The following is a 12,178-nucleotide window of genomic DNA, read 5'->3' on the forward strand; positions in this document are numbered from 1 at the left end:
AAAAATGTGGAAATATGGGAAAACTAAAATTAGGGCTGGAAGAAAGAGAAACCAAACAAAAATTATCAGATTCATTTAGGACAAATTGAATGACTGAGCAAAGACAATGTCTTGATGAGAGAGAGAAAAGATGAATGGCTAAAAATCATAGAATCACAGAATTTTAGAGTTGCAAGGGGTCATCTAGTCCAACCCCCTGCAATGCAGGAATCTTAACTAAAGCATCCATGACAGATGGCCATCTAATTGCCCTTTCCTTATAGCTTGGACTCACCATCACTTGACCTTGCTTGTTCTGCAGTAATGTAAGTGTAATGCCGTAAACTGAGACAGAAACCATCTTGGTAACGGACACCTTCCCATTCCCCCAGGCCTCGTTTTCCACGTTGACAGTAAAGGATCTCAAAAGCCGATTGCCTGTGTTAACTGTAGCCAAGGTATAGGTGCAGGTGCCTTGGAAGTCAAAGGCCCGTCCATCGAAGGAGAGATAGTGAGGGTCGCCTGAACCAGAACAGGTAGCATTGCCCACAGGGTAGCATTTCCGGACACCATCTGACAACCGGCATTCCTGATTGGGGCCACAGGAGAATGAGACACAGCCAATACTCCCCCCAGCATGGCACACGCAACGCTCCTGACAGGTTGGATAGAAAGTCTCTCCTGCCGGGTAGTAGTGGCCTTGGTAGTGACAGCCACACCGGGACGTGGGCACGCATTGATCGCCGCTCAGCAAAAAGCCCTCGTCGCACACACAGTCTTCGTGGCACGTAGCTGAACAAGGGACTGTAGCGTAAAAGCTGCCGCAGGTCTGAGCACAACCTCTTGCACAGAGCTCGTAGTGGCTATTCGGAGCGCAGGAGAGACCTGTCAATCGGAACCAGTACAAAGAAACATTGAGAGGGAGGAAAGGGCCAGGATGTTCTAGGATGGCAGGCTGAAAGGGGTTGTTATAAGCATAAGGAAAGTTCTACTGGATCGCATGAAAGGCCTATCTAGCCCAGCATTCTGCTCTCAACCAGATACCTACATAAAGTCCACAAGCAGGACATGAACACAACAGCACTCTTCCACTCCTGATTCCCAAATATGACATGGACAGCTTTCCAACCGAGAGCTGGTCTTTGACCTATTCCTACACCTGTTTGGAATCCCCACTTTTCAATGGTAGCCTGGTGTCTGTCTGTGTGTGTGTGTGTGTTTACACTGCATGCACACACACACCACCTGATTTACAGAAGTCCCATCTTTCTTTGCCTCTGATCATACAAGAACTGAATGCCTAGACTGGGAGAAAATAGGGATGTGGGAGAAATACAATTTGGCTCTCATTTAAAGGTGAAACTGCTTAATTCATAATTTCCAAAATCGCAATGCAATTCTAGTATTTCCAAAAAGAATGACTATATTTGGTGGGAAACGGCCATTAAAAGGAACATTTTAGTGAAAATAGCATACCAAAGCTAAGGGGAAATTACTTGCAAAAATGTGTTTGTTTGTAGAAATTGGTACTAAAATGCTGACCAGTTTTAATGGGGATTTTTCCCCCTATCGAAAATTGCAGATTGCTGCTGAAATGTGGACAGCTGAATTTCAAATTTGAAAAACTAAGAAATTGAGAGAGTGGGCAGGTCTGTCCTTCAGTTGGGTGAGGGGACAATGAGACTTTCTCAGCTGGGAAAAGTTTTACATGAAGTTTTACCTGAAATGGTACAGAGACAAAATTTGAATATATATTTTAAGAAGAAAAATAAGCATTGATATATTTGCATGTCATTTTAGATTGATTACCGTGTACTCTGTAACTCTGAAAATCTGAGGAATTTCAGAAAACAGCTCAGGGCATTAGCACTTACTACAGAAGTTGTCCGATCTCCAAGGATAGATGGTCACCCCAGCTTCCTGGCACGCTGCAGCATAGCTGGCAATGACCTGGCAGATCACAGCTTGTTGGCCATCAAAGAAGCAATAATCATACACACAATCTTGGAAGTATCCTTCTGGATCCACTTTGCTGTGACATTCTCTGAAGGGGCCGCTCTTGGCTAGGATGAGTCCACACTCCTTGTTGAGGTTCCGTTGATTCTTCTCAATGGCTGACAGAGCAGGGCATTCTTCCGTGCCCCCTTTGCTGCAGCCTGGCACCTCCCGCACTTTCCAGCTCTGACCAAAGTCCGACGGGTGTGGAGCCACTGTGCCATCTTTCATGGTCAGATCGTCCTGCTTGTTGCCATTGAAATTCCCACAGAGACCACACAAGGCACCACGGTAGCTGCTGGGCACAGACACAGTGACCCGGCTGATCCCATCAAAGATGACAGTCAGTTGGAAGTCTGTCTGGACCACTGCCCCTTGCCCTCTCCTGAATACGGAGATTCTGTTGATGTCGATGCTGTAGGGCAGGTTGGTCAGCAAGCCGTTCACCTAGAGACCATTAAAAAAGGGGGGCATTTCAGAAGTGCCTTTGTAATCCATGATGTTTATCCAACCTGATGCTCTCCAGGTACTTAGGACTACTACTCCCATCATCCCTGTCCCTTGGCTGGGCTGGCCAGGACTGATGGGAGTTGGGAGACCAGTAACCCTTGGGATGCATAAGACTAAGCAAGGCTGTTCCAGAGCAGGGATCAGCAGCAAAACTTACCATTTGCAGGGAGGAGGGGAAGTTTAACTCTTTTAAAATTCTCTGTTAGGTATCAAGTACCACAAAGAATTCACTTGCTGATCTTAGCTTTCTGTTAGGGGTGAAACTTCTGGTAACACACAATCTGGGAAATTTGCCCCTGCCTGTTTTGTTCCTCTCACCTCTACATCCAAAAAAATGATAACCCTCTGTACTAGATTAGTGAAGTAAAGTTTCCCTAATAATAATAATAATAATAATAATAATAATAATAATAATGGAAAATAGATTTCATATGATCACAGAATGGTCTCTTTTCAAAAACTATGGAAAATGGGCAAAAGGCTGCCCACTTCATCTTTCTTCTGGCCACTAGCCATGGAGAGGAAAGGAACCATGCCAGGTACCTTCATTATCAGAATAATCCCCTCCCCAATTCTCATTAGTTTCCAACTGTGATGTTCCAGATGAGGAGTGGGGAACTTTTTTCAGGCTGAGAGCCACATTCCCTTCCGGGCAACTTTCTAGGGGCCACATGCCACAGGTGAGAGGGGTCAGAAGCAAAAGTGGGCAGAGCAATGAATGCTAATTTTACCTATGTACAGTAGGCTAGTTTCACACGTACTCGTATATGCCTCTCTATCTATCTTCCAGGCAAGCATGATCAGGGTTCAAAGGACACGTTCAAGTCATGCAAAAGTGCTCAAGGAGGCCAGTGTAGCAAGGAGATGCCTTGGGTAGAAGTATAGCAGGGCAGGGGGTGCAGTGTTGGGAGAGTCCTGAGGGCCAGGAAGATTTGGAGGGCTGCATTTGGTCAGCGGTGGGGAAGCCACTTGGGTGCCTGGGACAGCATGTCCAGGGGCAGGGCGAGCTGCCCATAGGGGTGGCGTGCACCACGGGGCCTCTGGAGTCTGCCTGCCTCCTCCCACTCAGCCACCCTACAGCTGGGGGGGAGGCAGCGGGCAGTCCGTTCCCAGGAGAGAAACATGGCTCAGGTACGCTGCAGGCCCCATGATGAGTGCCGCCCAGCATTTTGTCACCCCTCTCAGTGGTGACACCTGGGGTGGTCTGCACCCACCGCACCCCCCTTCTTCCATCCCTGCATTTGGTTCCCCACCTCCATGATAAACTCACCATGACTTTTGCAGGGTTCCCTCTGCTCATCACAATGGATGCCCCATAAACTTTCACCTCTACAGTCCGGGTATAGGACACAGACTGGCCGCCTCGCTGGTCATTTTCGACGAGGACCTGGAAATCGACCAGGTCTTCCCTCTTCTCACACAGCCCAGTGAACTGATACACACAGGTGCCCTGGAAATCAAACTTCCGGCCATCAAAGCTAATGTAGTGCGGGTCGCCAGAGGCAGAGCAGTTGCCAAAATCGGTTGGGTAGCAGTTCTGGATGCCACCCTCGACCCTACACTCCGTTCCCTTTCCGCAGCTCACTGCCTGACAGCTCACTTGTCTTGTTTGTGGGTCACAGGAACACCTTCTTGTACATGTCTTGTCTCCCCAGAAGTGCTCACCAGGAAGCAAGTGCTTCCCCTCAAACACGCACCCACAGGCAGACTTGGGGATGCATTTCCCAGCATCCAACACAAAGCCCTCATTACATTGGCAGCCTTCCACGCAACACATCGAGGAGCAATTCTTGGGCCCAGCTTGGTCATTGCAGGTGGCAGGACATGGAGACCCACAGAGCTCATAATGGCTGTTCTCGGGGCAGGATACACCTGTCAAAAGAGACAAGATCCTTATCAAGAGCACAAGATATAAAGCTTAGAAGACAGTGTGGGCCAGAAGCAAGGTGTTCTAGATTCTGCTAGCCTAAAATCCCTGCTAGAGCACTGCAGAAATAAAACAGGATAACCTCATATGCAATTCTCGCCTTGAAGTGTTCAATACAGGTGAAATAATACATCCACTATTTGCCTTCCTAGCCCATCCCTATTCAGCTGTTACATGGAACTGATTTTTAAATAAAAAAAACCTATAGAGATTCTGCCTCTGCTGTCATACTCTATTCCTAGAGTCCCTTCAAATCATCTCTCTCTGTCACACTGAGGACAAGAATCTTCCTTAATAGTGAATGCTAGGCTCAGTGAAAAAGTCTTCGTGCAGAGATGTGCAGATCATGAAATGCCCTGGCTTGACATTATGTACCTCATGACAAAAGGGAGAACATACTTTTTAAGCCAAATAATGAAAATAAAATCTGCTGTGCTCTCCTAAGCACCCAGAGACACTTACCGCAACCAGTGCGGGTCCTCCATTCAGATATAGCAACTCCCTTTTCCTGGCAAGCAACTGCGTAGGTATTCAGCGCATCACAAAGAAGCTCCTTCAGCCCATCATTCAAGCAGAGATCATAGACGCAGTTCCCCAGATAGGGGTTGGGATCGATCACAGAATGACACTTGCTGAATGGGCCATCCTCTCCTTTGATGAGCCAGCCACAGAATGGTTCACCTTCATACTTCTTGGCCATTTCTGGGGAGCAGGTTTTGCATTCCCCATGGCAGTCATCCCAACACAACCTGTCGCCATCGTCTACTTTCCAGCTCTTTCCAAACTCATTGGGGTTGGGAGCCAAGGCCCCATCAGGGGTTCTGAAGTCATCAGCGGGGTCTCCATTGTAGTTGCCACAAAGTCCGCAGACATTTTCATAAAAGCTGCTGGAGAGCTTTACCACCAGGTAGGTGTTCCAGTCATAGGAGACCTTCAGGGAGAAATCTGTCTCAATGAAGACAGAGCTCCCACTCTGGTAGAGACGGAGTTTTCCTTCATGGAGGGAGATGGGCAGGCGGAGCCGCAGGTTGTCCACCTACAAGAGAAAACTCAGATGCAACCAACAGCAGAACAAGACTGTAGATTGTATCCAATGTCAGTCAAACTCAGAGGAGCCTGTTGAAATCAATGCACTAACTTGTGTCCATTAAGTTCAGTGGGTGTGCCCAGAGTAGAACTTGGTTGGATACAACCTATTGGGTTTGTTACATTATATAGCCTGCTGAATGAGATGGATGTAAAATAGGAACATATGTGAAAAAGACCAACACACACACTTTCCTTGGGGAAACCCACATTTTAATACCGAATCAGAGCAAATGAAAAGCAAGTTTTCTGTCAATTGCTGTTTGATTCAGTGGTAAAACACAGGTTTTCACAGGGGAAGTTCCATGGCAAAAAAGAAAAGAAAAAATAACACTTGGACACAGAGCTTTTAACTGCAGACCTGTGCCTGGAAAGTACAGTGCAAGAAGGAATAATTGAAAATGCAGTGCTAAGGATACCATTACAGCAGAGTTGGGGGACCTCTGTGGTCCTACAGATGTCGTTGGACTCTTCATTGGCCATGCTGGTTGGGCCTGATAAGGGCTGGGGTTTAGCAACATCTGGAGGGCCACAGGTTTTCCATCAGTGCTGTCACTAGAGTGGATTGCCAGGCAAATATCTGGAACCCTGTAGTCCAGATCCCTCCCCCCTCCCCTGCAAAAAAAGATCTCATGGGCTAAGTGACAGAACAGGACCAAGCAGAGGTAGATGCTGCTCCTGGGCACTCACTGGATCATTGATCCCAAAGATGGCATCTCACCAAATCAGATTACTGAGCCATCTAGGCTTGTAGCTAATTCTGTCTCACTACTGCTCTTATTTTGGGAGACTTGTTTAAATTAAAAATGATGAGAAGCCCCCGAAGCCTCAGCTATTTGGGCAGTGCTGTCGTTCCCAGTGCCCAATGGCAGGCGGATACAGCCAACCGCAAAGTAGGTATGGCATAAAATGAAAACAGCTGCCCCTCAAACACTAAAAAAGTGGGGCACTGGCTGGTGGGGGGAGGGGAAGAAGGAGGGAGCGGAGGGGTGGCCAGAGAACAGTCCAGGTTAGCAAACAGGGGCAGGGAAACTTTGCCAGATCCTCTGTTCCACATGCCTGCATTACAAGACAAGACAAGAAGCAAGCAGAGTAGATTCTGATGGACTCTTGGGGAAAATAGGTTGCTTTTTTAAAGAAATAGAAATATGGTCATCTTTCGTTCTCACCCTCACAAAGCCTTTCTCATTTCTGACCACCTTGATGATGGTGTTATAGACTGTGACTGTCACAGAGCCAATGTACGAAACACGAGTATTTCCTCCCCTGTTCTCATTCTTGGCTTCAACACTGAAGGAAGGAAGAGTCGCATCTGAGCCACAAGTCTTGGCAATGGTGTAGGTACAGGTGCCCATGAAGTCAAATTTCTTCCCGTCGAAGGTGTGATAATGAGGATCTCCTTGGGCCCAGCAGTTGGATTCGGACTCTGGCACACACACTGGATTACCTCCTATGATCTCACATTTCTCCTTCTTTCTGCACTGGATCAAGCTGCATGGAGACACTGGTTTGTCTGGAACGGAACAATGGTAGTGTCATTGCAAAAGCAAGCATTGATAGTAACTAGTGGAGGATGTGGCAGATAGACAAAATAAGGCAAGGAAAACAGGCTTCTGAATAGCCACTTATCTGGTTGCCTCATGGACATTCCGATTGCTCAGGCAATAAGGCAATCAATATGGTTTAAATTTGTCTTCTCAGGGAGAAAGGAAAGCTGTGAGTTCACTGGAATTAAGATCCAAGTGGAGAGTAGGCTTCTCAGAGAGCCTGAAGGGCAGAAGGAGACCCTGGGAGACAGTGAAACATGAGGAGCAGGGAAATACAAGATGGTTGCAGGGATGGTACAGATTAGGTAATGGAGTTAGAAAGAGGAGACAAATGAGGAAGAAGCTGGAGGACACAGGCAAGGAGATGGAACCTGAGACAAAAGGGGGCAGATTTGAGAGTGGGAGGCAGAAAATCAAAATTCATCAAATTAGACCATTTTACAGTCTTTTATTCTATATATGGAAAGTATAGTAGAAAGTAGGACACTAAAATAGTGGCAGCTAAAGGTCCATTCCCAGGTCCATTGAGATCTACTGTGGTCCTCCAGTTACCGCCCATAAGGGGGCACTTTCTTTGACAATCTACAAATGAGCAGGCAGTAATGTTAAAACACAGCATCCAATGCTGGAAGGCAAAAAGATGAAAATATTGGAAGTGGAAGAAACCACAAACAAGGACGGGGATATTCAGTAAGATGTAGCAAACTTTAATTATATAGTCAAACTTCTCATTTGTAGCAGAAAAAACAAACCTTAAACCATATGCACAGATCTGGATACTTACCACAAGAGCAAATGGCCACGGAGCCATAACCATTGCTTTTGGCACCTCCAAGAATGAAGAGCCCAAAAGGAGTGGTGGGATGTTCTACAGAGATGGCACTGGCTTCTTTGCCCAAGCTGAGTAGAGCAAAAGAATATTCTGTTCCAGGGACTGGTGCCCATTCAACACTGGTAATGGCTTTTTTCTCCAATGTGATCCCACCAGAAACTGAGGTTTTAGCCATGATGACAGCAAAATTATCAAAGTCCCTAATCCCATCAATGTGATATGATGTGCAATAGCTTGTTAAGGCTGGAACATTGATGAGGAATGGATCGTACTGGCAATTTCCATTATTGGTACCAGTGTAGAAAAAAAGGACCTGGATTCCTACATCAGCAGAGATGGAAAGGACCTGAGAGGGCTGCTTCTCAAACCGCATGATTTCTCCAGCCACCGCACGACGGGAGCCTTGGTTGACCCCAGACTGGTATTGGATCAAAGTATTTTGGGAAGCGATGACATACACAATGTCTATTCTAGGTTGAAAAGACAGTGGAGGAACTATGAAGGTGGTGCCCCAGCTGGAAACAGGCAAGAGCTGCTCAACGACATGGTCACATTCTGAGAACTGTATGGCGCAGCTGTGCCCACTCAAAACAGCCACAGGCGAATCTGATTCAACCTTGCTGCCAGACAAATCAACTGAGCTTTGCAGCTGAATTGCTTGGAAGGCTTTGAGGTCCACAACAAGCCTGCTCCCTGCAGCATAAACTTTCCCTTGGAATGTCACGGCCCCTTTCAGGTGAATAGTGACTTGAGTGGGAAACTGATAGGCTACAACGGCAAATTCCTTGAAAGTGTTTGAGAGATGCCCTTCTGGGGTTACCACATAATATTGTGTGCCCAGCTGATGAACTGGGTACACGACTGTGGCAGCACTTGACGTAAGCTTGTAGTTGTAGGAAAAGACTAAGATATCTTTGTCAGCTTGGATCCTGACAACCCCATCAAATATATTGTTCCCCGTCAACTCCGAAGAGGCCGGGACCACAACAGACACTGTCTCTTTCTCATAGACTAGAACCGTTTTCTGAAATGAAGATTTGTTCACTGTGACTTTGACGGTGGTTGCGGGATGATATCCGGTGATAAGCAGCTCAAGCCTAGGACTTTGTTGGCTTGCCAAGTAGTTCTGCAGGTAGCATGTTACAAATTCCTTCCCACGGTAATCTGCTCCACAGAACCCTGAAAGGCAGAAGGAACAGATAATTAATAAAGTGCAAGTATCTCGATGCTGTGCCCTAATCACATGATGTGGCAGCAATTAGAGTTTTGTGTACTTTATTATCCTATCTTGCAACAGAGAGAAAATTAAAGGAAGCCATTCTATTTGGTTATATCAAGGAGATGGCATCTGAGAAAGCTCAATAAATGATTATTCATCTATTGACATGCTATTAAGCATCCCTAAGAATATCCAGCTTTTCCTGTGATAGCCTGCACCCCAGAAGGAAGTTTTTCAATGCAGGCATCTCAATGCTGTGCTATAATCGCTTGGTGTGATAGCTTTTGGAACACTCTATACTGATCTGACTTTTGCAACTTTCAAAAAAAATAATCTATCTCAATAATTGACAGAAAATTATCAGAGGGACTTTTTAAGAACTCTATTTGGTTATATCAAGGAAAATGTATCTCAGGAAGATCAGGAATATTCATCTGTGCGAGAGGCTCACATGAGTTTGCCAAATACAGGGGAAAATGAGAACCACCTAAATCAGAAATCTGACTGATTAAAGTTTAGGATATAGTACAGGTGGTGATGACCTGTGGCCTGTGTTAGCGCAGACTCAGCCAACAATGCATTGGGCTGTGTGTCTGATAGCCACAGTGTGGGATTTTTGGTCAAAGAGAAATTTGCCAGGCTCTGAGTGAGTCCCTGTTCTGTCAGCATCTTTAGTTGCTCCATAGAGACAAAATTCAAGAAGTGTCTCCCTTGTGGTACCAACCTGCAGGTTAAGTAAGTACCAAACTCACCAGATAGGAGCGCCAGCCCGGTCAAAAGCAGCAGCAGCCTCTTGGCCATGGCTACAAAACAGTAAAAGAAAGAAGTTCAGGTCATCTGCACTCATCTGTGTGAGTGTGTGCATGAGTTTTCTTTTCTTTTCTTTAACTTTTCTGCTCTGATCATTTGTCTCACCTGGGTAGGGATGGGGAGAAAATTGATTTTGTTTGCATTTCCACAAGGAACTGTGGAAGTCACACAATTCGAACCAATACAGTTATTCTTCAAAATTCACACTTCTCCAGATCTTGCAAGGTAGCAACCCAACAATGCGTTCATTAGGTGAAAGTGTGTGAAACAATGGGAAAATTTGTGAAAACAACACACCAAAAACATTGTGTTTGCAAAAATGTGCAAATTATTGAAAACATGGCTTTTTTTTCAGCCGGAACTCACTGGAATTGAGTTCTGGCACCTCTTTGGTGCATTCCTGCTGCTCAACGGAGTCAGAAGGGGTGCTCTCCCTAAAAAAAAGTCAACAAGCTCTGACACCTCTTTTTCTAGAAAAAAGATATATACTGTCAGGATACTGCCATCAGAACAGGGTAGGGAAGCAGAAGGGCTGTTGAGTTACAGGGAACCTACAAAAAGCTTGCGAAGCAGTTCCTCTTCCTGTGGTGGGGAAAGCCACACCTCCAGTGGGGAAGAGGGGAAGGGACCAGAGGATGCTCCTGGGAGCCTCAGCACTGCTCCTGGCCAAGCCGGCCAGGAGGGAAGCACAGCTCTTCCATTGCCCACCCTGTGCAGAGGTGTAAAACAAAAAGAAGGAAGGAAAAGGCCGGGGGTGACCAAGCTCTTATGTTGGGGGAGGACCTGGAAATGACCACTCCCGGATTGAGGCAGACATGAACTTGTGGCTCTGCACTGTAAATAGTTTTGCACCAAAATAAAACCTGTAAAAGAAAGGTTGGAGTCTTGACTGGTTACTCACGAGCAACCACCATTGCCATCTGACATATACTATTGCAGGAAGCTGGTGGAAGCAACCCAGTGCAAGTTAAGCCAAGATAAAGTTGCACCAGATCCAAACCCTGTCCAAACCACAAAAACAACAGTTTTAAGGGGGGTGTAGGTGTGTAAAAGCAATAAAAATATTCATTAAAAAATGGCAGGCTCACCTTAAGACAATTTGAACTGAATAGAGGGTCCTGTTGGCAAGAAAAGGTCTTCAAGAAATATATGAAAACTAACAGCAAGGAAGCTTGCCGAATCTCTGCTGAAAGAGTTCTGCATTCTATAGCATGGAACTAGTGCCACTAAATGCCTGATTTCTGGCTGAAAGCAGCTGGACTTCTGAAACACAAAGGCTACCTAACAGCATTTGATAAGACCAGCATTGGATCAGGAACAGAATTTTCATGCTAAAAAAACTCTAAAAGGTGCACAAGCCTTTCTGCAGCCATTACATACCCTCCAACATTTCTCTGATGAAAATAAGGAAAAGTGGGACATCCCAGGATCAAATTAGAAATGGGGACGCCTTCTATAAATCCAGGACTGTCCCTGGAAAATAGGGACTTACTGGAGTGTCTGCCATTGCTAACCAGGTGTGCTTCCCAGCCACACACAAGGGCTATATGGTTAAGCTTGCTTTCATTCCCAATGGCTTTTCTGCAAGCCTGGGCATTTCTGCTGACATACAGGTTACTTATATCTCCCCATATAAAAGCATTGCTCACTTGACAAAGAATAGAAAAAGCATCTTGCTTACCTGCTGAAGGCACCTGACTAGTTCAGCTCACCAAATAGCTGGGCTTATATAAGCAGCTTACTCTCTAGTGGCCCAGCCTGTGCCCTAAAAGTGGGCAGGGGAAAGGACAGCATTTTGCCTGATCTTTCTTGGCAGCAGGCACTGATAACAATATTTATCAAAGAACTGACAGCCCTGGTATGATGATAACTAAAAGCTATAATATATAACCCACATTGTGGAAGTGGAATGAGGGCAGAGGTCAGGGAGGAGGGAGGAGGGAAGCTTTAAGAAACCAGGCAAGTCTGAGGTTTTGGTGGGTTTTTGGTGAAAATGTGTCAATTTCTACTTCTCTCTTAAATCTTAAATGCAGTTAGTCCCATTTTGAAATTTTAGGGTTTTTCTTTTCAAGAACAAACAAACCACCTGCATGGTAATTCTTATTCATTGTCATGCACACCTCTCATAACATATGCAATTTTCAAAACAGAATTTTGCCTAATATATGCATTTCTGCAAGTTCCTTTCTCTAACGTGTTGCGTTTTTGTGCGTTGTTTTCCTGAATATATGCACATGTGTGTGTTTGGGTAGTGAATTACATCTCAAATCCTG

At 45.7% G+C, this 12,178-nt stretch overlaps 1 protein-coding gene across 2 annotated transcripts in view; it reads right to left on the reverse strand.

The window, feature by feature from the left end:
• The window catches only part of LOC310684163 (IgGFc-binding protein-like), a 115,402-nt gene extending 103,781 nt beyond the window's left edge, over positions 1-11,621 (reverse strand). Inside the window, exons 1-8 of one of the 2 annotated variants that reach the window (XM_083454664.1) lie at positions 11,587-11,621; positions 9,848-9,898; positions 7,829-9,055; positions 6,667-7,010; positions 4,874-5,447; positions 3,755-4,356; positions 1,854-2,421; positions 275-864 (exon numbers count right to left, since the gene is read on the reverse strand). In XM_083454664.1, coding sequence (XP_083310790.1) covers positions 275-864; positions 1,854-2,421; positions 3,755-4,356; positions 4,874-5,447; positions 6,667-7,010; positions 7,829-9,055; positions 9,848-9,896 — 3,954 coding nt within the window. In that variant the 5' untranslated portion in view covers positions 9,897-9,898; positions 11,587-11,621. Of the gene's footprint in view, positions 1-274; positions 865-1,853; positions 2,422-3,754; positions 4,357-4,873; positions 5,448-6,666; positions 7,011-7,828; positions 9,056-9,847; positions 9,899-11,586 lie in introns of those variants that run through there. The other variant, XM_083454665.1, reaches the window with a different exon arrangement.
• Positions 11,622-12,178: the final 557 nt, after the last annotated feature.

The sequence above is a fragment of the Podarcis tiliguerta genome (assembly GCF_965153285.1).
Source record: "Podarcis tiliguerta genome assembly, chromosome: 8".
Classification (NCBI taxonomy): Eukaryota; Metazoa; Chordata; class Lepidosauria; order Squamata; family Lacertidae; genus Podarcis; species Podarcis tiliguerta.